The sequence below is a fragment of the Macrobrachium nipponense genome, chromosome 9 (assembly GCF_015104395.2).
Source record: "Macrobrachium nipponense isolate FS-2020 chromosome 9, ASM1510439v2, whole genome shotgun sequence".
Taxonomy (NCBI): Eukaryota; Metazoa; Arthropoda; class Malacostraca; order Decapoda; family Palaemonidae; genus Macrobrachium; species Macrobrachium nipponense.
This window is the reverse complement of record NC_061110.1, coordinates 9,932,964-9,959,209: the sequence shown is the minus strand read 5'-3', so window position 1 is coordinate 9,959,209 and position 26,246 is coordinate 9,932,964. Positions and strand designations below refer to the sequence as shown.

The following is a 26,246-nucleotide window of genomic DNA, read 5'->3' as shown; positions in this document are numbered from 1 at the left end:
GTCGGAGAACAACACTAGGTCGGGGCTCGAAGACTTAGGGACACGCCCTCCTGAAGCTTCTGAGGGTCCAACCACCATCTTAGATGGTTCTTGATCGAGCGATATTCTCAATATGGCATTGAGATCGTCCTTGGCCTTCCACTCGTCCGCAAGGAAAAATTGGAGAGGCCTGAGGTGCAGTCTTCCCAAGGAAAACAAACACCTTTCTAGCGAGGAAATGGTCCCCAGCAGACTCATCCATTCCCTCGCCGAGCAAGTCTCTTTCCTTAGAAAGGCTGAGATCTCTTTTCTAAGCCTAGCCGCTGAACGTTCCTGGGACGGAAACGCTCGAAAAGCCACTGGAATCCATCTGAATCCCCAGTACACGATGGACTGTGTTTGGGGTCAGATGCGACTTTTCGAGGTTGACCAGAAGTCCCAGGGACTTTGCTAGGGCTAAAGTGAACTGCAAGTCCTTCAGACACTTCTCTCTCGACGACGCTCTGATCAGACCAGTCGTCGAGGTACAGGGAAAGCTCTTATCCCCGAAGAGTGTAGCCACCTCGCTACGTTCTTCATGACTACAGTGAACCAACACCATCGGAGGCCGTGGTCAGGCCGAAACACATGGCTCTGAACTGCCACACTTTTTTGTCTAAGACAAAACCTTAGATACTTTCTTGAAAGAAGGTGGATCGGGATGAAAGTACGCGTCCTGCAAGTCTAAGGACACCATCCAGTCGCCCGGTCTCAAGGCTCCCAGAACAGAATGAGGCGTCTCCATCGTGAATTTGGTCCTTTTCCACGAAAAGATTGAGCCTGCTTACATCTAGAACTGGACGCCAACCTGACGACTGCTTCGGTACTAGAAGAAGTCCATGTTGTAAAAACCTGGGGACCCCAGGTCCGCGGACTTGTTCCCCCCCTACCGCCCTCTTTTGTCGATCATTTGTTGAAGGAGATCGAATAATACTTTCTTCTTTTCTCCCTGATAGGATGGAGAAAGGTCTCTGGGAGTCGTAGAAAGAGGAGGAAGATCTAAAAAGGGATCTTGTACCCCTGCTCCACGATCTTGAGGGACCAAGAGTCCGTGTCCCTCTCTCTCCACGCTCTCCCGCTAAAAAACTTCAGTCTGGCTCCGACTGGTGTCTGAAGGACATGCTTCTCACTTGGAAGGCTTTGGCTTAAAGGAAGCTCTTCCTCGTGAAAACCCTCTCCCTCGAGGAGCTGCTCTCGAGGGGGGAAGCCCCACGAAAGGGCTTAACTTTCTTCGGCGGTCGAACCGCAGCTGAAGAGGTTGAAGGTACGGCCGACCGTCTGTAGACTGGGCCAAAAGGTCCTGAGGTGCTTCTCTTGCAAACTGTTAGTCAGGTCTTTTACTAAAGTCTGGGGGAAGAGATGGTTCGAAAGAGGCGAAAAAACAGCAAATCCGCTTTCTGAGCTGGAGTTACCGAACGAGCTGTGAAATTGCACAGCAGCTCTTTTTCAATAAAAAGCCGTTCCAAAATGAGAGGACGATCTCCTCCGAAACCATCCCTGACGGCTTGTCCATACATGCTAAACACGCTGGACAGCTCCCCCAGCTGAGAGATTCTGGGCTTCTCGCTTGCAGATCCAGAACTCCCAAACACCAGTCAAGGAGTTGAACACTTCAAGCGTCCCTGAGCGACCCTTCAAATGATGGTCAGTCTCCGTAGAGGTCCAGGTTACTTTAGCAGAGGTAAAAGAGACCTCCTCTGCGAATCCACTAAGCTGGAGAAATCTCCTTGAGCCGAAGAAGGGATACGAACTCCTACTTCATCTTTGGTTCTATACCTCCAAATGCCCCTTTTCCGCTAAGTCTAGCTGGCGGCAAGGCGGAACAAAGTCCGTCTTGCCTTGATCTCTCCTTCGTACCATCCAATCTTGGAGTTTCTTAAAAGGCACGTTTCGTGGAGAGAGAAGTTTTTCATCTCCACAAACTCCGGGTTTTTCCAGTTTTAGATGAAGAAAACTGCGAAGAGGAGACTTGGGAGCTGCGGGCTGAAACTTGTCTTCAAAAGAAGAACGCAAGAGCCGCACGAGGACTTTATAGTCCGAGATTGAAGGGGCCGCAGAAGTTCCTCTTCAAACCGAGTCAGCCGAACTACTCAGCTCTCCTTCTTCTCTAAACGGAAGAGGAGACCGTCTGTCCGGAGAGGGCGTCCTAATGTCGGGTCTTGGCTTAATCAAAGGACCCTCCCCTATCCTTGCTAGAGGAAGCCTTATTTCGGCTGTCTTCTCTATGACGCTTACTACTTGAAGAGGTAGCGTCCTGACGAGGACGAGCGTCCTTAGTGCCATCCGAGGCAGCCTCACTTGCCAGAGAAGCGTCCTTACGTTTCTCAACGAAAGGGACGACCTTTTCGCTGGAATACGTGCCTGTGCACGCAAACTAGCGTCTTGGGTATGACTTCTTGGTCGGATCCCCAAAAGCGTCTTGAAAAGAGCCCTGAACGTCCTGGCGAGCTTCCTGCCTAAGCGTCCTGCCGAGCGTCCTGGCGAGCGTCCTGCCGAGCGTCCTGTCTAGCATCCTGGCGAGCGTCCTGACGAACGTCCTGCCTAGCATCCTGCCAAGCGTCCTGCCTAGCGTCCTGACGAGCGTCTGACGATCGTCCTGCCAAGCGTCCCGCCTAGCGTCCTGCCTAGCGTCCTGACGAGCGTCCTAGCAAGCGTCCCGCCTAGCGTCCTGCCTAGCGTCCTGAAAACGAGCGTCCTGTCGAACGTCGTGCTGAGCGTCCTCCTCAAAAGCGTCCTGACGCAACGTCCCTCTAGAGACGAACGAGATCGGCGAATCGCCGAAGGAGAAGCGATCGGCGAACGAGACGAAGTAGGAGGGAGAGAGACTGCTTCGTCCTCGGTGAGGGCGGGCTAGTCTAAGGTCCTTCCTCCGCTTAGGCTCGACTGCTGCTGGCGAGTCCTCTGAGCCATAAGCGTCGATAGCTGGTCCTGAAGGGACAAAAGAATGTTCTTCGTCGGGAAGAACGAACAGAGGAAGCAGGACTGATCCTGCGAGAAGACGAGGGGCGAGGGGGACGCCTCCTTCCTTCTCACAGGTACAGCTACTGCTTCTCAGGTAGACGTGCCTGTGCACGCAACCCAGCGTCCTCATCGGAGGAGATCTTACCCCTTTTTCTGAGGCGGAAAAAGCGTCGATACGCATCCTCCGACGAAAGCGGCGATACAGGACGTGAAGCGCGAGTCTAATTCCAAAAAATCCTGAGCAGAGGTCTGTAAACAGTTTGTTTACCGACCGGCGACAGAAAAAAATATGATAGAAAATGGGAATGGGTTCCTGATATCCGCCTCCCAGCGGCGGGAATGGTACTACCACCTGGCCGGCACCACTGCGTGTTGCCGCGAGTTTTGAAATTCTGTCGGACTTCAGAAATACAGCTTATAATATATATCTGTCAGGTAAGTGGCATGAACAAAAAGGGCAAATCTAGTCTCTGCTCTTTGACCTCTGAGGGTCTCTATAGCCTCTCCTATGACCACTTCCCATGGGCAGCCAACCTAGCAGACTTGATATGGTTGACAGATGGTGTATACTCCTGTACTATGAAAAAGCACAAACAGAATGAGGGAGAATGTTGAAAGTTTACATAAACCTTACACACACACAGAGTCAAGTTAAGAAAATCTACACTGTTCTACCTTTTGTACAGAAAAACAGTAAGGCACTGTCATTCCTACAACAATCTGAATAAAAAGCAAATTACACACTAAAGTTGCCAATAAGAAACCCAAGGGGGTAACCACTTCAGCATCAGCAGAGTGCATGTTAACAGTGTGGCCAAAGAAGTAGTGATGCAAGTGAGTAGGTGGGTCTCCCTCCCTATTTAACTGCCTTTTCCCACCCATGTAATAACCTTTCTCCCCACCTATTCCTTATTACCTGCAGCTAGATATCTACCTTGCTGCCATGCTTAAATGAGAACCAGCTTTTGCCTAAGGTACAGTCACCTGCACCTACTACACATTGGATGAGGATCCGTCGACACCGAAGTTAGGAATCTAGAACATGGAAAGCCACTGACTCCGGGGCATTTCCTTTGTCTCCTCTTCGAAACGGCAGAAGATCCCAATGGTGAAGCGAAAATTTCCATCATACCACTTATACGCTCTTACCGATCACACTCACACTCACACTGAGCACACTCGGAAAAAGAAAAAGATAAGAATAATGAAAAATGAAAAATGAAATGGATAAAACGGGCAAACTGAAAACCGGCTTTAAATCAGATAGACATAACACCGTATTATCTTAAAGGCAGTAGGAATATAACTGGTGGGTCACAGGACGCCGAGGGCATTCTGGGTATACATGCCCCATGACCTGGTATAGATGCCAATAGTCCCTGGATCTCACAAGTGTAATTTTAGTTCTACGGGTTTCCAGCTTGGCGCTAGTAAATCCTAATGTTAAGACCGAAGGTTTGTTCCGTATATGAACAAATTGTACATTACAACTAGTTCTGTGATTACTGTAAAACCAGAGACATATTCAAAATGAGATTACAAATTAACTTACATATTTTGGTTACATATGAAGTTTGTCAACTGATCAATTAGGTGTAGTGCTAGCCTAACAAGAAGACGTAGATCTGCAAAGAGAGGACATGACAGAGCAGATCTATAACGCTAAAACTCTTATGCTTTCAATATATACAACATATACAGTATATATACACAGTATATAGAACATATGTCAAGGCAAACACAAAGCAACCATATCCATGCAGTTTTATAAGTAAGTACACCTAGTGACCCTTCCCCTATACAAATTAGTCAACTGAAAAATGAAGTCACACCAGAATGTTTTACGGTGTCTTTTAACATCTTGCTGCAAAACTTGGCAACTAGCAACCAAAGTTGATGGAAAAATTGAACTTGCATATGTTTTCACTTGTGGCAGACTCCCTTTAACAAGTGAAATGCGAACTTTGCCACCAACTTTGGGGTCTGTGCAGTTTGGCAAAAAGGTCAAGAAGTGAAAAGTTGGAAAAACGTCTTAGGTGAAACCACATTTTGCAGAGAAGCCGTCTGAAATAAAATAAAACCGAAGTTCTTTTTGTATGTAAAATATGGAACAGAGCAGCCCTTTGGCTATGAGATGCATTGCTTCTAAAATCAGCCCACAAACAGAAGGTGTACTTACTCTCCATGTGATTGTCCATGGAATTATCACCACTTGGCTGCTCTGAGTTTGTCATAGCACGAGCGCTGGCATACTTATTCGACATGTGTCTGTACATACCACCACTCAGATGGCCGGAGTTTGGGATGTTGTCGGACAAGTGATCTTCTCCCTGTCGTCGCTGGGCTTGCTCGTCCTGTTGTTGCTCCTGCTCCTGGTTAACAAGGCTGTTGAGGCGGTCAGCCATGTGGCGAAGAATTTGCCTGTTGTGCAAGATGAAAAACCTTTATATGACAGATTATGACTTTCAAGCTCTCAATTTTTGCTGTGATGACATCAAATTCTGCACAACCAAAGAAATATATAAATGTATAAAAGAAACATTCTCACACCCAATGTCAACGGAAAGAAAAATATACTCATTCTTTCATTTCCAATTAGAACAGTACCACAAAAATGCATACAAGTGCCATAGGTATTACATGAACTTTACTGCAACTCAGATTCCAAACTCTGGAAGCCAAGAGAATATCAACACTGTCATATTAAAATTAAATGAAAAAAAGAATACTGACAAAATTCAAAACCTGTCCAGCTAGAGAACAAAGCATAATATGAAATCTACTTAAAATGTAACAAATACATTGAGTCAAGTCTACATGATGGATATGAATGAACGGACTCTACATAATACAACAACTTTTTAGATGTACAGTATGTCTAGTAGCCATATGTGAGCAAATTTTAAAAAGAGTTCCCTAAAAGCTTTCATTATAGTCCAAAAGAATAAAGAAAACAGATGGGCAAGGAGACAACTGAATACGTATACAAGATACCTTGGGAAGTTTGAACTTGAGTAATTAAGGGTTTGCTCTTTAAATATTCTACTAATGCTATGAAGATAAAAGATATATTTCTATAAGCATAGGGATTTGTGAGAGGTAACTCTTTAGACTCTACCTTAAGTACAATGAAGAGAGAAAAAGTGCAGGGGAAGGGGGTGGGGGGGGGGGGGGGGGGGGGGGGGGGGTGGGGGGGGGGGGGGGGGGGGGGGGGGGGTGGGGGGGGGGGGGAGGGATTAACCTTGAAAGAGACAACACCCTTCCTACCTGCAGGATGAACATTTAAAGGTATGGACAAACTGTATAGTTCAAGAAACTGCAGGACCTAAGAGCATTAATTTACCTGTAATGATCCCTCTGTTCCCTTCGTAGTCCTTCTCTTATTAATACGTGTATTCTCTCTGCATTGCTATTTCGGGATCGAAGCCTGGAAACTGGGAAAAGTATAGGACCACCAGCCCTGCCTGGGGTACGGCCAACAAGCATGTCCCTCCTGGCGTTGAGAATGCTCTGTCGTAATCGCCGCCTAACATTACACAGTTGAACTGTGTTAGTTTCTGAAGAGAAAATAAATATTTTCAAGAATAAAATATGATTTAAATGATATAAAAAAGCTGGGATTCCTCATAAGCTGTTGACATTTCATTCCGTCAATTATGATTTATTTACTGATACCTGAGACTTTTCAAAAGTGATTTTCAGGGTTTAGTTGGTGTTTACTGCATCTACATTCATGTTACTGAATGCAGGTATAGACATGCAGTCCAGAAATGACTAAATAAAATATCTTTATTCATAAAACCAAGAGTGACTTTAACAAGTTATTTCTATTTCTTTCTGACTGTAAGTTTAAAATATACAAGGAAAATATAATTTATAGTTTTCAAAAGCTTCATAATTCATTGCTATACTCTGACATATTCACCAACATAAACTCTTTCTAAAGTAAGAGGAAAAAAAAGAAAATAAAAAAAAAGTATTTTTCAAGTTTCAAAGAATAGAAAATGAAGGCCCAGGAATACCCTGGCTCTTCTAAAATATTAAAACTATAAAAAAAACTGCCACAAAACAACCCAATGTACAGTAGTACTTGAGTAATACTCAATCTTATCACAATAATAAAATGAAATTAAAAGGAGCAGCACCAACAGATTTACATACCAAGACCTGATACATTGTTAGCATTGGCTGCTTGATGTGCAAGCATATTGGCAATTCTTGATGACAACGATGTAGTCGGGGGGCGACTTCGTCGTATTCTCTCTGAAAATTAAAAACATCCTTTAAATTGTGTTATGACACCTAGGCGGTGCAAGAAGAAATTAAATAAACTAATGATAATGGCATGAAGAACTTGACTCTTACCCTACTTACAGAGTATAGTCAGGTTATTGACATCATTTCTCTGCTTCAAGATTCATGTCACAGAGATGGACCTTTTGTATCAAGTTATTGGCACAAATGACTTCACTCAGACCAGCGAGTTACATTTTTAGATTTTTTACACTCTCATAGGTATCTGTGCAAAGCATTTCTTCACAGATGAGGAGCAAAAGAGAAAAAGCAATGCTGCTGCTGGCCCCACAGCAATAGGCCTTTGGCCCCAGAAACAATGCTTTCTACTTATTACTTTTATCTGCAAAACAATAATAATGAGGGCCCAAGATGCATAGTCTTTAGTACAGTGTAGTGTATGTGGTACACTTCAAGTGGTAATTCCCTACAAGGAATAACGGCAGGGAATCAACTTATACTCCAGAGTTATTACATAATCACCGCTACCCAATGATATTTAGAATTGAATTCAGACATACTGTATAAGACAGTACAATTAGAATGGTTTAAGAATACCTCTGAATCACACTTCAAGATTCTCGCATGGAACTAGAAAACTTATTCTTAATTGAGAGCTGCAAACAGAAGGAATACAAAGTTGAAGCTAAAGAGAAAGGTAGAAGAAACCAAAAGGATTGATTGAGAAGCAAAGGGAAGGAAGCAATGTAGCTAAGGCTGTGTCGCTCAAAAATGGACAATGCAAGGACACATTAAGTAGAACAATGCTAACAGGTATTGCAAGTAATGAAACAAATTCTATATAATTCTTTAAACCCACAAGGGCTCAGCTGAGGAAGTCATGAGTGATAAATAATTTGAACTCAGATTATTTGGCACTGAAAGCAGTTCTCTCCTTACAAATGTCTGGCACCCATTGCAATGTCTTATACAGGCATTCCCCAGTTTACGACAGGGGTTCTGTTCTTTAGATGCGTCGTGAGCTCAAAATCATCGTAAGCTGGAAAATTGTTGAGAATCGTTAAAAATCCTAAGAAAACATTACTTTGAATGCTTTGGGTATATTTTTATTGTATTTTTCATGAAAAAAAACTTCAAATATTGAATACTGTATATACTCTTGTAAGGTTAAGGTTTGATATTTAAAGACCAATTTTATGGACTAAAATTTTGGGATTGAACATTACATGTGGTATAGATTAATTTGGGAAAAGTGCAATAGTTTAGCATTAGGCTAAGCCTAGGCATTGGATTTCCTGACAACAGACAATAAATACAAATGTTGTTTTACTTATCTGAGAATCTATATTATTGTTAGGTTGTTTCTATATTGGAAAAGTGCAAACTTCAGGGACCAAACAAAGCCTACCATTTTCTTTAGATTTCTTAACAACGAAGTCAACAAAATAGCATTTCTTCTCACATAAGTATCTAACTGTTATTTTTGTATAGTAAAGACAATAAATATAAATGTTGTTTTACTTATATGAGAATCTTTTATTATTATGCTGTTTCTACATTACGGTTGTTCTAGGCTATAGTAAGTGCAACCTACATTTCCTGAATGTGAAAAAAGTATTAGGCGCCATTTGTATTTCATCAGATGATTTCTCTTCATTTATGATTCACAAAGAATTGTGTATTTTTTTTATTTTTTTGGTAAAATGATGCTGTAAATTGAAAAATTTAGTCAAGCAATACATTTAATGGAAAAAAAACAAAAAAAAAAAACTTCGTCAAGCCATACATGTAATGAAAAAAATAACAATTTGTCGAAAATTGTATTTTTCCTAACTATACAAACCTGAGGTCCTTTAACAATAGGAAGGTACTTAGCGGCAGTTGAACCGGTCGTAAGCTTCCAACAAGGGGGTTCGGTAGTTAACTACTGGTCCGGCAGTTGGCTGTCAGCCCGACTGCGAGGAGAGGAGTCACTTTGCTTTAGGCCCAGGAAACGAAGAGTGAGGGGTGGCATGAGGTGGGACTATGTGTAAAGGACCTCAGGTTTGTATAGTTAGGAAAAATACAATTTTCAACAATTGTTATTGTTCCGATACGTATACAAACCCTTGGTCCTTTAACAATAGGAAGACTCACTTATTGGTGGGTGGAATCTGAGTCCTATGAACAGACTGGTGTTCGTCCTACCTTGGTTCCCTCCCTGGTCATAAGAGCAAAGGGAGGGATCCTAGCCTCTGCCCAGCTGATCGGGGTGTGCACCGCAGGATCAGTGGTCAGACTTCTGGACCAAATTTATGAGGAAGGGCAAGTGTACCTCTTATAAATAGCAAAAACACAAGAACTAGTTCGTACTTCAAGAGCCAAAATGAAGTCATGGCTTTGTCTCTTGTTGGCTTCCACTCTCCCCCCTTGTTGGGGAGTGGTGGATAATTACTCCTATTCCTACTGAAAGGGATAGGATGGAGCTCAGTCGTGTAGCTTACCTGCATCTGCTTCCTGTTCAGCATAGTGACGACCACGGCCCTCTACCCACAGGTAGAAGAGGAAGAACGAAGGAGGAAGAGAAGCCAGTCACACTCTCTTTCACTCGTCCATTCATGCAGTCACACAAGGATGCGATGCTGTTCTGTCCGCTCGGGTGCTGGGTAGACTACACAACTTGTTGAGCAGCCACCACGGGTCCCAAGGAAAAGGTGGGTAATATCCTGAAGGTAGAAAGAAGTAAAGGTGGTCTGGTTGGCCCAAACCCCTGCCTTCAGAACCTGCGCCAGGGAGAAGTTCTTGCAGAACACAAGGGTTGGACCAATACCTCTGACTTAATGAGCTCTCGGACGAAGGGTACGGGTGTCATCACTACCATCCATGTCGTACGCCCCTCCTGATCACCTCATGCAGCCAGAAAGAAAGTGTTCTTTGGAAACTTCTTTCTTGGTAACCCAGGTGCTAACGAAGAGGCGTCAACACTCAGGCCTGAGGTGTCGAGTTCTCTTCAGATAGCGCCATAGCAGCCTCACAGGACAAAGCAGCATCTCATCCGCATCATTATCAGTGAAGTCCTTCAGGGAGGGGATCCGTGAAAGACTCAAACCGGTCCGTCAGGGACGAAGGATTCTGAGTCTTCGCTACAAAGTTCGGGACAAATGAGCGTCACTGATCCCCAATCCCCTGGAATGCTTGACGTCGAAGGAAAGACCATGAAGTTCCCCTACTCTCTTCGACGATGCCAGGGCCAGCACAAGAAGAGGGCCTTGAGGGTCAGATCCCTGTCTGACGACTCTTGGAGTGGCTCGAAGGGTCTTGGAGTGGCTCGAAGGGTCTTCGAGTCAAACTCCTAAGGACCCAGAGTCACATCCCACCCCGGGGCCCTGAGTTCCCTGGTGGGCAAGACCTCTTGAAGCTCTTCATAAGGAGGGAGATCTCGAAGGAGGAGGAGATATCCACTCCTCGCAGTTTAAGGACTAGGGCTAGGGCAGCTCTGTATCCTTTAACTGCGGAGACGGAGAGGAGCTTCTCTCGACGAGGGAACATGAGGAAATCTGCTACCTACGGAATAGTGGCTCTGAGAGAAGAGACCCCCCGTCCATGACACCAACCACAGAAGACGATCCACTTTCCCTGGTATACAGCTGCAGAGGACTGTCTGAGGTACCCAGCCATCTTTGTTGCTGCACTGTGAGAAAAGCCTCTCGCTCGCAAGAGATGGTGGATAACAGCCAGCCGTGAAGACACGGACTCGACCGACCAGTGGTACCATTCTACGTGAGTGGTCTGGCACAGGAAGTTGTGCCTGGGGGGGAATCTCTCTCGGTGCTTCGGCGAGCAGAGCCAGCAGGTCCGGGTACCAAACGGCTTAAGGCCATTTGGGCGCCACCAGGATCATCCAAAGATTCGGGGTGATCAGCACCCTGCCAATCACCTTGCGAATGAGACAGAACAGGGGAAAGGCATACACGAAGAGATTGTCCCACGGGTGTTGAAGCGCGTCCTCTGCAGCTCCCCATGGGTCCGGCACAACCGAGTAGAAAACCTGGAGTTTTCTGTTGTGCTGGGTGGTGAACAGATCTACGACTGGATGCCCCCATAGGTTGAAGAGCCTTTCCGCCACGTCTGGGTGAAGGGACCACTCGGTTCCTATCACCTGATCCCAACGGCTGAGCTTGTCGGCTACCACATTCCTCTTGCCTGGAATGTAGCGGGCTGACAGCTCTACTGAGTGTGCCACAGCCCACTCGTGCACCTGCAACGTCAACTGATGCAACGGGAGGGACACTAGGCCCCCCTGTTTGTTGATGTACGCCATTACCGTGGTGTTGTCACTCATCAACACCACTGAGTGCCCCCCAGACGATCTTGGAACTCTTGGAGAGCGAGGAACGCTGCCTTGAGTTCCAGGACGTTGATGTGAAGGTGCCTGTCGTGATGGTTCACCACACCCGCAGCCAGCAACTCCTCCTGGTGTGCGCCCCATCCCTCGGTCGATGCGTCTGAGAACAGCAACATCTCCTGGGGGGGGGGAAAGAGTGCGAAGAGGCACTCCTCTTACGAGATTCCCGTCGTCCAGCCACCAGGCTAGGTCCTGCCTCACCTCCTCCGTGAGGGACACAAGGAAGAAAGGTGGGTCTCTTGCCTGTGACCAACACTCCTTTAGTCTCCGCTGACGAGACCGCAGGTGAAGACGCCTGTGAGGGACTAGCTTCTCCTGAGAGACGGACAAGGTCATGACTGATCATGACCTGCCACTGCTGAGCTGGCTGCTCCTGTAGGGACAGGATCCGTCCTGCTGCCTCCCTGAACCTGCTGATCCACGAATCTGCAGGGAAGACTCGCCCTGCTACGGTGTCGATCAGCATGCCCAGGTGCTTCATCCTCTTCTTGGCCTCGAGATCTGACTTTTCGTAATTCACTACAATCCCCAGATCGTGGCAGAATTCAAGGAGTCGATCTTTGTCCTTTAGCAACTGTGAGTGGGAGCTTGCCAGGACTAACCAATTGTCAAGATACCTCAGAAGACGTATCCATACCGAGTGGGCCCAAGCCAAAACCAGCGTGAACACTCGCGTGAACACCTGTGGGGCGGTTGAGAGACCGAAACAAAGTGCCCTGAATTGGTACACCGTCCCGTCGAGGGTGAAGCGGAGGTACTTCCAGGCGGATTGATGGATGGGTATCTGGAAATACGCATCCTTCAGATCCACAGAAAGCATGAAGTCGTTCTCCCTGATGGAATCGAGCACTGACCGTGCTGTTTCCATCGTGAACCGAGTCTGGCGAACGAATCGGTTCAAGGGAGAGAGCTCTATCACCGGGCTCCAGCCCCAAGAGGACTTCTCCACCAGGAATAGTCGACTGTAGAAGCCCGGCAACTGATCCCATACGATCTCCACAGCACGTTTGCTCAGCATGGCTTCTACTTCCTGCTGAAGCGCCACGTCCTTGGCCGAACCAGGAACGTACGTCTGATGATGGACCGGGTTGGAGGTGAGGGGTGGCCGAGACTCGAAGGGTAGTAAATATCCCTCCCGAAGGACGTTCACTATCCAGGTCTCCGCTCCGAAGTGCTGCCATGTCGCCCAATGGCTCGCCGGGCAACCCCCAACTTCCGGCAGCAGGTGAGGGGGAACGCCGTCCCTAGCGTTTCCCTCCTCTCTTCGACTTCTTCCCAGTTCCTCCTCGAGAGAAGGAGGCCTGGGAGGGGGCTGGTTACGGTCACTCCTTACCGTCGAAGTTGAAGGCAGAGTCTTTCCTCTTGGCTTTGACGAAGCGATCGTCTTAGCCACAGAGGAAGCGCTAGCTAAACTCTTGGGCTTAGCCGCAGTCGTTCGAGGTTGCCCAGCCACCTTCGAGACTGCCTGGTGGACTACACGGTCACACTCGTCAGTGCGCCGTTGTTCCACCGCAGCGTCCACCATCTCTCTGGGGAAGAGAGAGGAGGAACTCCGCACCGGTCCGTTGCGAAGACCCAAGGCCGCCTCTCGCCCAGCCGCCCTGGTCACTCGAGTGAGGACAGCATCCCTACGCCTCAGTACCAGGTTGGCCCACAGGTTAGCCGTCTGGTGGACCAGATAGGAGATGGCCCTACCTCCCGACTGGTACAGTCTCGGAAAAACAGAAAACCGGTCCCTTCAGGAGTGATGTTTCCTGAGAGGCCGCAGCTTTAGACACTGTGAGGGACCACAGGTCTAGCCATGAGACTGCTTGGAATGCTGCCATAGCAGTAGATTCCAAGGCAAGTGCCTCTTGCTGCGAGAACCAGAGGTTCTCCGACAGACTGTTGCAGAGACACCCCCGGAGTTAGCCTAGCTAATTCCAGTTATCTGTTTGGGTTTTGAGGGTCTTCTGATGGCACGTGAAAGTGCCTCTGTCGCGGTAGAGGTGGGGGAAGTAGCTTGGCTCGACCTGCCGGACCGAAGCGAACCCTCCTGTCTGGAGACGAGAGCGCACCTGGATAAGCACACTGTCGGCCAAAGCTGATCGCGGCAGACCCACCGTCGTCCAGAACGACTCCAAACCTGATGTAGGCTCGGAAGGTGGGAGCGGCGATCCTTCCCCGAGGTCGTTCTGCTGACGGATCAGCGCAATAACCTTGGCGAACGACTTCTGGATCTCAGGAGTGACTGCGTCCTGCGGAGACGGACCATCAAGCCCGTCCAGCGAGAACACCTCCCGAAACCCTCCTCCTTCCAGACAAGGAACTGCAACACACCCCTCATGGTCTCCTCCTGCCACTTGCGCATACGATCTGGTCGGTCCTAGGACCGTGCCAGGTTCGTAGGGCGTCGTGGCGGGATTGCGAGGAGCGCGCCCCTCGCGATCACTCCTGGTTGCCTCGCTCTTCCTGGTGTAGCCCGAGGAAGTTGAAGGGATAGGAGAGGTAGACCTGATGCTCCCCCCTTGCCCACCGGCAGAACAGGTGTGCTGGGGGGGCTGCAGGCGATCGCCAACCCGCGGTGGTGATCAAGCTGCAGGCCTAGTCGAGCGGTTCTCACGGGGAGAGCGGCTGGACCGAGAACAGCGGCGACGGTCCCGAGCGTCAGGAGAGCTGCTGCTGGTCCCCCTCTCCACCTGGTCCCGGTAGGAGCGGCGTTCAGGGGACCGGCAGAGTCCGCTGACGCGGTGGGAGCGAGGCCTGTGAGCCTGGCTGGTTCAGGCGACCAAGGGGACTGCTTCATAGCCTCAGCCCGCGGCCGGTCTGGGACCGTCGCGTCAACCCTGGGTACCAGCGGATCGCCGCGAGAGCGATCGCTGGTTTGGTGGGAGTCTCCTGGGCGACTCCCGCCAGTCTTCCGCTCCGTGCCTGGATCCTGGCGTCGAGTGGACTCGGTTGCCTGGGTCTTGGCTGCACTAAACTTGGTACCTCTCGCTAGCGAGAGGCCGAGACAGTACCTGGCGCCGAGGCAGAACCTCTGGCACCAGGCGAGGAGGTACCGGTGCTAGCCGGCGCTCCTCTGGTCCCCGTCTTCTTCCTTGCGGAAGGAGAGACGGGCCCCGTTCCCGAAGGAACAGGAGGACCAGCGGAAGTCCCAACCGTCCCACCGGAGTGGGACAGACCCTTAGAAGTCTCAGGGCGAGCCTTCTTGGGGGGGAGGAGGCTACCCTCGTCTTCTTCGGCTGTGGGGCCTTAGAAGACGAAGGGGAAGCGGCGGCAGATGACAACGAAGAAGACGATGAAGACGACGACGACACCTTCCTCCTCTTCTTCTTCGTCAGCTTCCTCAGGACCACCGTCAGTTCTTCCATCCAGGACGGAGCCGGGGCAGTTGCCGAAGCAACAGGGCCCGACTGCACCTGTTCGGAAGGACCTGGGGTGGGAGCAGCAACACCATGGGCAGGAACAACGGCGGCAGGAACTGGAACTGGAGCGGCAGGAAACTCAGGAACAGGAGGCGGGGCAGGAACCAGCGGCATCCTCTGTACTGGAGGCAGGTCCAGGGGAGAGCTCTTGGGACACCGGAAGTCAGGGGCTGGAGCAAGAGTGGCAAAACCAGGCGGTGGCGACAAGGAAAACCTCTTCACCTCCAGCAGCGGCGCCTGAACAGCAGCTGTCGCAGTAACCATGGCAACATGCTGGGTATAAACCAGGTGAGGTGGAGCAGCGTAGCCAGGCGTGGACACCGTCGCGGTTCTCGTGGTGGTCGGGCTGTGAGTTACCAGCCTGGCCCCTCTCGCCAGACGACTCAGCAGCCCCTGCACACTCTGGTGTCCCTTGGAGCCCCAGCGAGTACCAGGCCCGGCTGAGATCGTCCTCCGTGGCAAGCAAGCCTGAGGAAGGAAACAGAAACAGAGTCGGGTTAGTAAGAGGAGGTCTACCCTCGCCCGAGGGGGGGGGGTGGGGGGGGGGGGGGGGGGGGGGGGGGCCATTTCCCACCCAGAGTGAACAGACTACCCGGCAATACAACTGAACGTCAGGGTACCTAGCCTCCCCATCCTCCACGCTCGATTGATTGAGAGAGGAGAAGGGGCGAGACTATCCCCCCTCCCCCCCCCAAAGGGGAAGGAGCCATACGAGGGAGCTGCGATGGAGGGAGAAAAGAAGAAGTGTCCGTAAACAAAGGAGTAACAGGAGAACCCTCCAATGACTCCTTGGCCGGCTTACATGGTTTCTTTCCTCCTCCCATAGCACTCCCACTGCTCCTCCGACCAAACAACACATACATCACATGGCTCGGTGTGAGAGCATTCTTGCCCTCGACACTGAGTACAAAGTTCATGAGGATCAACCCCTACAGAGGACCGAAAGGCTCCAAACTTACGGCCCTCCACACCTGGGCACAATCTGCAGCGATGGGGGGGCGAGGGGTCTCTGGCTCTCGAGATTCAATAGTTAATCACGATAAACACTGTATGAATATACAAAACAGACACGTACTTACGTATAGCCTTGCACACACGCACACAGTAAAAGGAAAAGAGAAAAAGCCTTCACACAGTGAAGAAAACAAAGCATACGACGAGAGAGGCGGGCAGAGAGGCAAGCAACACGTCTAACCACCAACATGGCCGAAAGCAAGGTGGCTCCTCTCCTTGCAGTTGGGCTGACAGCCAACTGCCGGACAAGTAGTTAACTACCGAACCCCCTTGTTGGAAGCTTACGACCGGTTCAGCTGCTGCTAAGTACCTTCCTATTGTTAAAGGACCGAGGGTTTGTATACGTATCGGAATAAAAAAATGTGGTAAATTACATATCATAAAATATAAAATTACTTTAATTACATCAAAGACTGCTCTCATCAAAGCTAGCAAATATTTTATAGAATTATTCTTCTGTTATAATGCCATTGAATGTTTCATTATAGCTGTCAGGATCTCCATTAGGTAAAAGACAGATTAAAGAATAGAAATGAATGGTTATTATACTGCTCAGCAGTTTCAGTGGTTGAAGAGAGATGATAGAAATGTATGATTACTATACTGTGCACTAGTTAAAAGTGGTTGCTTGGCAAGCTTTCGGTACTCGAAGTGTTGACAAAACAACTGTAAACAAAAGGAGGTTGGTTTTGTTTTTGTTTATTATAGCTAATTAATAATTATTTGAAAAGAGTATAAATGTACTGATTATCTATACATTTTATAGGCATATTCTAAACTTTTAGCTTCTTAGTTTTAGATGTCAGAATCTTAGACTAGGCTACAGTAGTAACAGCTATAATAGTCTAGGCTTATTGCCAGAATCAAAACAACATTATAAGGGATGTATGCAGTAAAAATGAGGTTGAACATTACATGCAGTCAAATATTACTCCAGTATATACAGCATTTTGCCTTTTTGGAGTCTTATTTCTTCCATCAAATCAGCGTTGTAATCCTGAACATGTGTTGTACACCCAGAAATAATTTATGATGAATATAATTGAAAAGCGCTGTAATCTCGGAATGTCGTTAAGCCAAAACTGTCTTATACCGGGCACTGACTATATTTTTTTCATCATTTCTGCACTCTGCACTTTTGAAGGACACTTTAAAATCGCCTACCTGGAGGACTTGGTGGATCATCATCACAGTCCAGAGAAGGAGATGACACTGCAGATGATGTAGTTGATGATGAAGAGGAGGGGGAGTTGCCAAGAAAACCACGAAGGCGGCGCTCCTGCTGTTCCAATGCTTCCTGCCTTTCTCTTAAACGCTCTTGCAGCTGCTCAAAGTTTTGGCGCAACATCTAAAACATGAGCATGTACTGTAAGTCTGTAGCCATACCAATTTATTCTGCACACTTGGCTACAATACAATATAATCTAAAATATCTGCAACAAAAAAACACAAACATACCTAGTATTTACAACTAATGAATGACTTATATACTTGGTAGTCGATTTTGCTTATTATTATAATACTAATCTCACTATTCTCATGTATTTTTCCTATTTTCCTTTCTTTACTATTTCCCTTTTTTTCAAGATATCTAATACTTTTATAAATGAAATGTAATATTACTCGCAAGCCTTTTCCTCTTTTCTTTCATCTTGTTCTGTCCTCATACATAGCATGTATACTTAAACGCTCTTGCAGCTGCTCAAAGTTTTGGCGCAACATCTAAAACATGAGCATGTACTTTAAGTCTGTAGACATACCAATTTATTCTGCACACTTGGCTACAATACAATATAATCTAAAATATCTGCAACAAAAAAACACAAACATACCTAGTATTTACAACTAATGAATGACTTTGCTTATTATAACAATACTAATCTCACTATTCTCATGTATTTTTTCCTATTTTCCTTTCTTTACTATTTCCCTTTTTTCAAGATATCTAAGTACTTTTATAAATGAAATGTAATATTACTCGTAAGCCTTTTCCTCTTTTCTTTCCATCTTGTTCTGTCCTCATACATAGCATGTCTACTTATGTTTACAGTTTACACTAAACTTTTACTGGGAACATGCTATAATACTCTTTCACCTTTTGAGCATTTTTTGTTATAGATTTATTAGAGTGACCAACCTTAACATTCTCAAATATGCTTGATATTCTCATCTGTTTAATTCTCTATTCTGTATTTGCCAGCTTATAAAGTATGCATAAGAAAAATGACTTTTATTAACTTGTAATTTAAAAATGACAAATTTATAAAATCAATTTGTATTTTTCATAGCTAACAAACCTTCGATCTTAACAATAGGATATTTTCCAAGCAAAGCTGGTAAACTGGTTAACACAATCAGAGATACAGTAGTGCCTCAGGTTACAAAATTAATCCGTTCCGAAGCGGCCTTTGTAACCTGATTTTTTCGTATCTAGAACTACGTTTTACATGTAAATTGCCTAACTCGTTCCAAGCCCTACAAAAACACCACAGTAAATTTTATAATAAAGTTAAATTGACCAATAATCAATGAAATACAACAATTTGGACCATTCAATACCTAACATAACCATGAATGTACCTGTACATAAAGTGTATTAGTGCACAGGTTACAAGAAATACTGTACAGTAGTACCTCGAGATACGAAATTAATCCGTTCCGAGGCGCCCTTCGTATCATGAAGTTTTCGTATGTTGGACCACATTTTACATGTAAAATGGCTAATCCGTTCCAAGCCCTCCAAAAACACCCAGTAATTATATTTCCAGGCTACAACACATGTTCTAGGGTTACGACGCCGATCCGATGGAAGAAATATGACTCCAAAAAGGCAAAATACTGGACATACTTGAGTAATATTCAATTGCATGTAATGTTCAACCCCAATTTTACTGCATATAATAGGACTTTAGCATATGTCCCTTAGCAATAAGCCTAGCCTATGTTAGCGGTTGCTACTGTAGCCTAGTCTATGATTCTGACAACTAAACCTAAGAAGCTAAAAGCTTAGAATATGCCAAAAAATGTATAAATAATCAGTATGTACTCATTTCAAATAATTATCAATTAATCATTAACTATAATACACAAACAAACAAACAAAAAACCTTCCAATCGATTTGTTTACCATTCAGCTCTTACGAGTACCGAACGAACGCCAAGCAATCACTTTTCCTAGGACACAGTAAGCTGTAAATTTTCATTAGTATCTCTCTTCAACTAATGAAACTACCAAACAGTATAATAACCATTCATTTCTATTCTTTATTCTATCTTTACCTAATGGAGATACCGAGTTACTGACAGCTATAATGAAACATATACGTAACAAAATATTAAAACATGACAATTTGTCGAAAATTGCATTTTCCTAACTATAAAAACCTGAGGTCCTTTAACCATAGGAAGGTAACTAGCGGCAGCTGGGACGGTCGTAAGCTTCGAACAAGGGGAGAACGGTAGTTAACTGCTTGTCCGATCGTGCGCGCGGCGGTGAAGAATCACTTTTTGATCGTTTAGGCCCATGCAAAAAGTTGCAGAGTGAGGGGTGGTATGAGGTGGGACTATATGTAAAGGACCTCAGGTTTGTATAGTTAGGAAAAATGCAATTTTCGACAAATTGTCATTTGTTCCGATACGTAATACAAACCCTCGGTCCTTTAACAATAGGAAGACTCACTTCTTGGTGGGGGTGGAATCTGAGTCTTTTTGGTGAACAGACTGGTGTTCGTCCAACCTTGGAATGCCTCCCTGGTCGTAAGAGCAAGGGAGGGATCCAAACCTCTGTCCGATTGATCGGGGTGTGCACCGCAGGATCAATGGTCAGACCTCTGAGCCAAGTACTAAGAGAGAGGCAAGCGTATCTCTTCGTACCAGCATTGTAAGAACTTGTTCCTGTACAGGAGCCAACATAAAGTTATGGGTTTGTCTCAAGTAGGCATCCACTCCTTCCCCCTTGTTGGAGGGAGTGGAGGATATTTGCTTCTATCCCTAACTAAAGGGATAGATTGGGGCTCGGTCGAGTAGCTTACCTGCATCGAATTCCTTTCCAGCATGGTGACGACCGTGACCCTCTGCCCACAGGTAGAGAGAGAGAAAGAGGATGAAGAGAAGCCAGTCGCACTCTTATTCAACCATTCATTCCTACAGTCACACCAGGAATCATGCTGTTCTGCCTGCTCGGGTGCTGGGTAAGCTTACACAACGTGTTGAGCAGCCACCACAGGTCCCAAGGAAAAAAGTATCCAAGGACTTGTGGGCAATATCCCGAAGGTAGAAGGACGTGAAGGTAGTCTGGTTGGCCCAGACACCTGCCTTCAGGACCTGCGCCACGGAGAAGTTCTTACGGAACCCCAAAGAGGGTCCAATACCTCTGACTTCGTGGGCTCTCGGTCGGAGCGTACGGATGTCGTCACTACCATCAGCCTCGTACGCTCTCCTGATCACCTCACGCAGCCAGAAAGAAAGTGTGTTCTTGGATACTTCTTTCTTGGTCACACCCAGTGCTAACGAAGAGGCGTCGACACTCAGGCCTGATGGTCGAGTTTTCTTCAGATAGCGCCGTAGCGCCCTCACAGGACAAAGCAGCATCTCATCCGTATCGTTGTCGGTGAAATCCATTAGGGAGGGGATCGTGAAAGACTCGAACCTGTCGTCAGGGATCGACGGATTCTGAGTCTTAGCTACGAAATTCGGGACGAAATGACAATTTGTCGAAAATTGCATTTTTCCTAACTATACAAACCTGAGGTCCTTTACAATAGGAAGGTAACTAGCGGCAGCTGGGACGGTCGTAAGCTTCGAACGGGGAAGGGGAGAACGGTAGTTAACTGCTTGTCCGATCGTGCGCGCGCCGCGCGCCCGAGAGGTGAAGAATCACTTTGCTTTAGGCCCATGCAAAAAGTTGCAGAGTGAGGGGTGGCATGAGGTGGGACTATATGTAAAGGACCTCAGGTTTGTATAGTTAGGAAAAATGCAATTTTCGACAAATTGTCATTTGTTCCGATACGTAATACAAACCCTCGGTCCTTTTAACAATAGGAAGACTCACTTCTTGTGGGAGGAATCTGAGTCTTTTTGTGAACAGACTGGTGTTCGTCCAACCCTGGAGTGCCTCCCTGGTCGTAAGAGCAAGGGAGGGATCCAAACCTCTGTCCGATTGATCGGGGTGTGCACCGCAGGATCAATGGTCAGACCTCTGGGCCAAGTACTAAGAGAGAGGCAAGCGTATCTCTTCGTACCAGCAAGCAAGAACTTGTTCCTGTTTGCAAGAGACAATCATAAAATGATGGGTTGTCTCAAATTGGCATCCACTTCCTCCCCCTTGTTGGAGGAAGTGGTGGATATTTACTCCTATCCCTACTGAAAGGGATAGGATGGTGCTCTATTGAGTAGCTCACCTGCATCTCGTCCTTACCCAGCAGGGTGACGACCGTGTCCCTCTACCCAGAGTAGAGGAAGAAAAAGATGGGAAAGGGAGGAGCCAGTCACACTCTCATTCCTCATCCATTCTTACGGTCACACCAGGACTCGATGCTGTTCAGCTGCGAGGGTCTGGGTTAACTACACAACGTGTTGAGCAACCACCACGGTTCCCAAGGAAAAAGATCCAAGGAACTGTGGGCAATATCCTGAAGGTAGAAGGAGGTGCATGCGGTCCGGTTGGACCAGGCGCCTGCCTTCATTACCTGCGCCACGGAGAAGTTCTTGCGGAACGCGAGAGAATGATGAAGAGGCGTCCACACATCATCCTGGGTGTCGAGTTTTCTTCAGACAGCTCCGTCGCGCCTTCACAGGACAAAGCAGCATAGCCTTCGTATCGGAGGCGGTGAAGTCCATTAGGGAGGGTATTGTAAGGACTCGAACCAATCGTCAGTTACCGAAGGGTTCTGAGTCTTCGCTACGAAGATCTGGTACGAAATCGAGCGTCACAAATCCCCATCCCTTTGTGCTTGACTTCTCAAGAGAAGTCATGCAGTTACCTAAGACGAAAAGAAGGGAATAGTCGTATGACCTATCCCTCTTCTCGACTTTGGTTATGTACAGTACTCATACTGACAAGCTATTAAGACGAAGTTAATGATTGCTCTGGAACAACCGAACTAAGTCAGCATAGTTCGTAACTGACTCGGGCGCTCTGACAGCTGCCGACTGAGCTGGTTCGGAATCAGTAGAGGCAAGTTGTCCAAGCATCCGGGTAGTCACGTGACCTTCGCCCTTTAAAGAGTTATGCTGAGAGACCAAACAAATAAAATATTTGTTAGTCCCGATGCCAGATGGCGCGGCGATGATTCTCTTAATGCATAAGCTCAAAAGGCGAAAGTCAATTGCCTTCAAAAGACCGAGGTCCCTGATGGCAAGAAAATCTCATAGACGTTGAATCTAAGCTTAAGGAGAAACAACACTATGTGACGTTGAAGACGAAGGTAGGCAATGAATGCAACCTGACGTCTTCCAGCTGAATTGAGAGAAGGAATCTCAAGATTCTAAACCTGTGCTTACAAATGACTGAAAACGCTAACCGCCATTTCATTGCTGTCCGTTGTGCAATGAAAGCGGGGCGTTCTTCAGTAATGAAATCACAGGGGAGAGCCGCCTGAAGAACTGCTTCTCATGGGCTGAACGTTTGGAAGTAGAGCTGGCAGGTGTGGGAGTAGGCGATGTCTTTCAATACTCTGCTAATCCGGGGTGAACAATGAACAATTGCACACCTCCGAATATAAGATATTTTTGAGGACAAACTCAGATTCCGCAAAAATCATTCGCATTATCGAGATACGATGGGCAGCAGAGACTATTACAGAATTCTGTTACCGTGCGGTAAACAGAAAAAAAAACAAAAAAAAAAAAGATGAGAGTCGAATAGATATCTCTGTTTAAAATTCTCGCAATACCGAAGACGATGAATACTAGCGTCACAGCAGTAGATGGTCATTCATGTATGCGAGAATCCCCGTTAATCAGAGACTTAAGTCCGTGATTGTTGGGCAGAGATACGGTTGGTATTCAATCAAAGCAGGTGAGAAAGACATAACCAACCGTCCATCTCAAAGCGGCAGCTGGTACTGAAATGCCTCGGGCAACTTCAATATGCAGTAGCTGTGCCGCTGACCTCGTCATCCTGAGTTGCCAAGTAATCCTTTTCCAACGAAGGAATGCGTTCGGATAGGAAACCACCGAGCATAAAAAGTATAGGCCTGAGCAGAATTATATTTATACGAACAAAGCGAATTTCGGTAAATATAAAAGCTTAAATGGTGTTGTTGTGACAACACCAAGTATATAAAATTGAAACTGGAAACTCCTGGGAGGTTGCAGGCAACCCGAGTTGCAGTTCAATTAGAATACTTTTCGTCTAAGTCGCAATCCGTAGAATAACCAGGATATGCGCCTACCCCTCGGACCATTCAACTGCTTTAGCAGAATCATGTCGCCGAGGTTAATATACGTAGTATACAGGCGGTCCCCGGGTTACGACGGTTCCGGCTTACGACGTTCCGAGGTTACGACGCTTTTTCTTAAATATTCAATGGAAATTCCGTCCTGGGTTACGACGCTTGTTTCGAGGTTACGACGCTGACGCTTCCGACGCTCCGAGTTAACGACGCTTTTAACCAAAACGCATGCTATGATAAAATCCTTTATAGTTTAGCACAGTACATAATAAAAATATTGTTTTTGGTTACATTACAACAAAAATTTTGAGGTTATGATGATTTTTGACACTTTTTTTTTGTGTATTTTTGAATTTTTTTACTGACGCCGCATATGCGGAACTAGTTTGCGGGCGAATGAATACACTAGCTTGGGATGCGCAGTTTAAAACAGTCCAAAAGCGCAAATATAATGAAAAATCATTGCTTGTTTCCAGTACATAATTAAAAAAAAACAAAAACTAAGTTTCTGGTTAGATTACAACACAAATTCCAAGGTTACGACGTTTTGTTATGCTTTTTAACGATACCTCATATGCAGAACTAGTTTTTGAGCGGAGGTGCATAAATTAATAACGCTATTAAACTGTATGGTAAATTGACCGAACAACGACCTCGGACGGTCGAGGACGCCAAGCGTAACAATACGAAAGGACGCCACTTCAATCGCGTGCCTGCCTGCATTCCACTAGGTTGTGTGCGGGGGGAGACGTTGCTGAAATTCCTTGCCATTTTCGCTAATTTACAATGGCTCCTAAACGCCAAAGTACTCCTCCGATGATAGTTCATCCAAGAAGAGGAAGGTCATCACCGATGGAGGGTCAAATATGACGTGATAAAGCGTTCGGAGAAGGGAGAACTAACACCGAAATAGGCCGTTCTTTAGGCTTGAGCAGGACCACGGTGGTAACCATTGTGAAGGATAAGGAACGTATTCTGAAGCACGTTAAGGATGCTGCACCCGATGAAGTCAACGGTGATAAAGGAGAAAGCAACGTAGCCAGAGCATTGTTGAAATGGAGAAATTGCTCATGATCTGGCTGGAGGACCAGAACCAGCGACGTGTTCCGGTGAGCTTAAGTGTGATCCAGGAGAAGGCTATAGCGCTGCATGAGGCAGTAGTGAAAAAGTTTGGCGAAGGCAGTGCTGGTGGTGAATTTTCCGCGAGTAGAGGTTGGTTTAACCGTTTTAAGGCTCGTGCAAATTTGCATAATGTGAAGCTGCAAGGTGAAGCTGCTAGTGCTGATAGCGAAGCAGCAGAAAGTTTTCCAGGTGGTTTGGCTGAGATAATTAAGGATGGTGGTTACACGGCTGACCCAAGTCTTTAATGTGGATGAGACTGGATTATTTTGGAAAAGAATGCCAAATCGAACGTACCTTTCCAAGGAGGAGAAGTCAGCACCTGGCCATAAAGCTCGAAAGGAGCGACTGACTTTGCTGTTTGGGGCCAATGCAAGTGGTGATTTGAAACTGAAGCCCTTGCTGGTGTATTTGGCCGAGAATCCCAGGGCTTTCAAGGGCATTTTCAAGAGTCAACTCCCTGTGATTTGGAAATCTAAAAACAAGAAGGCGTGGGTTACCTTAATGGTCTTCGAAGATTTGGTTCAATGACCATTTCGTGCCAGCAGTGGAGCGGTATTTGACTTCGAAGGGTCTGCCTTTTAAGGCCCTCTTAGTCCTGGACAATGCCCCTGGTCACCCTTCAAATTTGAGCGACATGCATCCTAATGTGAAGGTGGTGTACCTCCCACCCAATCCACATCGCTGATACAGCCAATGGACCAGGGAGTAATAGCAAATTTCAAGGCTTACTACCTTAGAAGGACCATACGTTTTGCTTTGAGGGCCATAGAAGCTAACAAGGAGTTGACACTGAAGCAATTCTGGAAGGGCTACAACATTGCAGATGCAGTGAAGAACATTGCAAGTGCTTGGGACGAGGTGAAGACGACCACTTTAAATGGGGCCTGGAGGAAACTGTGTCAGTTTGTGCACAGTTTTGAAGGCTTTGACCAGGCAGAAGACGTCGAGACTGTGACGAGGAAGATCGTAGGGCTAAGCAGAGGCTGCAACTAGATCTTGAACCTGATGATGTAACGAGCTGCTGGCTTCCCATGGAGAGGAATTGTCTGCAGAGGACTTACTAGAACTTGAACAACAAATGATTGAGGAGAGGAGGCGGCACCAGAGCCAAAAACCCAGGTCATTACTGTGAAAGGCTTGTCAGAGGGTTTTACTCATCTGGAGAGAGCCTTGGCTTCTTTTGAGGCAGAAGACCCTAACGTTTCTAGGTTTGACAAAATCAAGAGAGGAATCATGGATTTGGTGACTTTCTACAAGGGGACCCTGAAGGAGAAGCAGACGAAGAGAAGTGTGCAGTCCAGGCTTGACACTTTCTTTCACAAGTCTCCAGTACCACCACCTCCCACTCCTAGTCCTGGTAAGGAATTCTGAACTGTTTTACTAATTTATGTGTTTACATAGTGTATACATATTAAAATGTGTTAATTTTTTAATGTAACAACTAAATGTAAGAGTAAATTGTAACTTCATTAATTTTCATCATTGTTTAATTTTATTGCAGAAGTGGTGACAGTTCCAGATCCCCCTGTACTACCTGTGACAGTTCCAGATCTCCCTGTACTACCTGTGACAGTTCCAGATCTCCCTGTACTACCTGTGACAGTTCCAGATCCCCCTGTACCTGGACCCTCTGTATCAGCCCGCCCACCTGCACGTGTACAATCAGTAAGCAATTTCATTTTTCTCATTTTC

The 26,246-nt window shown here is 46.6% G+C and overlaps 1 protein-coding gene across 1 annotated transcript in view; it reads right to left on the bottom strand.

Moving 5' to 3' along the window:
• The window catches only part of LOC135218620 (activating molecule in BECN1-regulated autophagy protein 1-like), a 126,433-nt gene extending 108,225 nt beyond the window's left edge, over positions 1-18,208 (bottom strand). The window contains exons 1-7 of the mRNA XM_064255056.1: positions 18,176-18,208; positions 17,799-17,819; positions 17,203-17,386; positions 7,141-7,242; positions 6,323-6,536; positions 5,159-5,400; positions 4,532-4,604 (exon numbers count right to left, since the gene is read on the bottom strand). Coding sequence (XP_064111126.1) covers positions 4,532-4,604; positions 5,159-5,400; positions 6,323-6,536; positions 7,141-7,242; positions 17,203-17,386; positions 17,799-17,819; positions 18,176-18,208 — 869 coding nt within the window. The remainder of the gene's footprint in view (positions 1-4,531; positions 4,605-5,158; positions 5,401-6,322; positions 6,537-7,140; positions 7,243-17,202; positions 17,387-17,798; positions 17,820-18,175) is intronic.
• Positions 18,209-26,246: the final 8,038 nt, after the last annotated feature.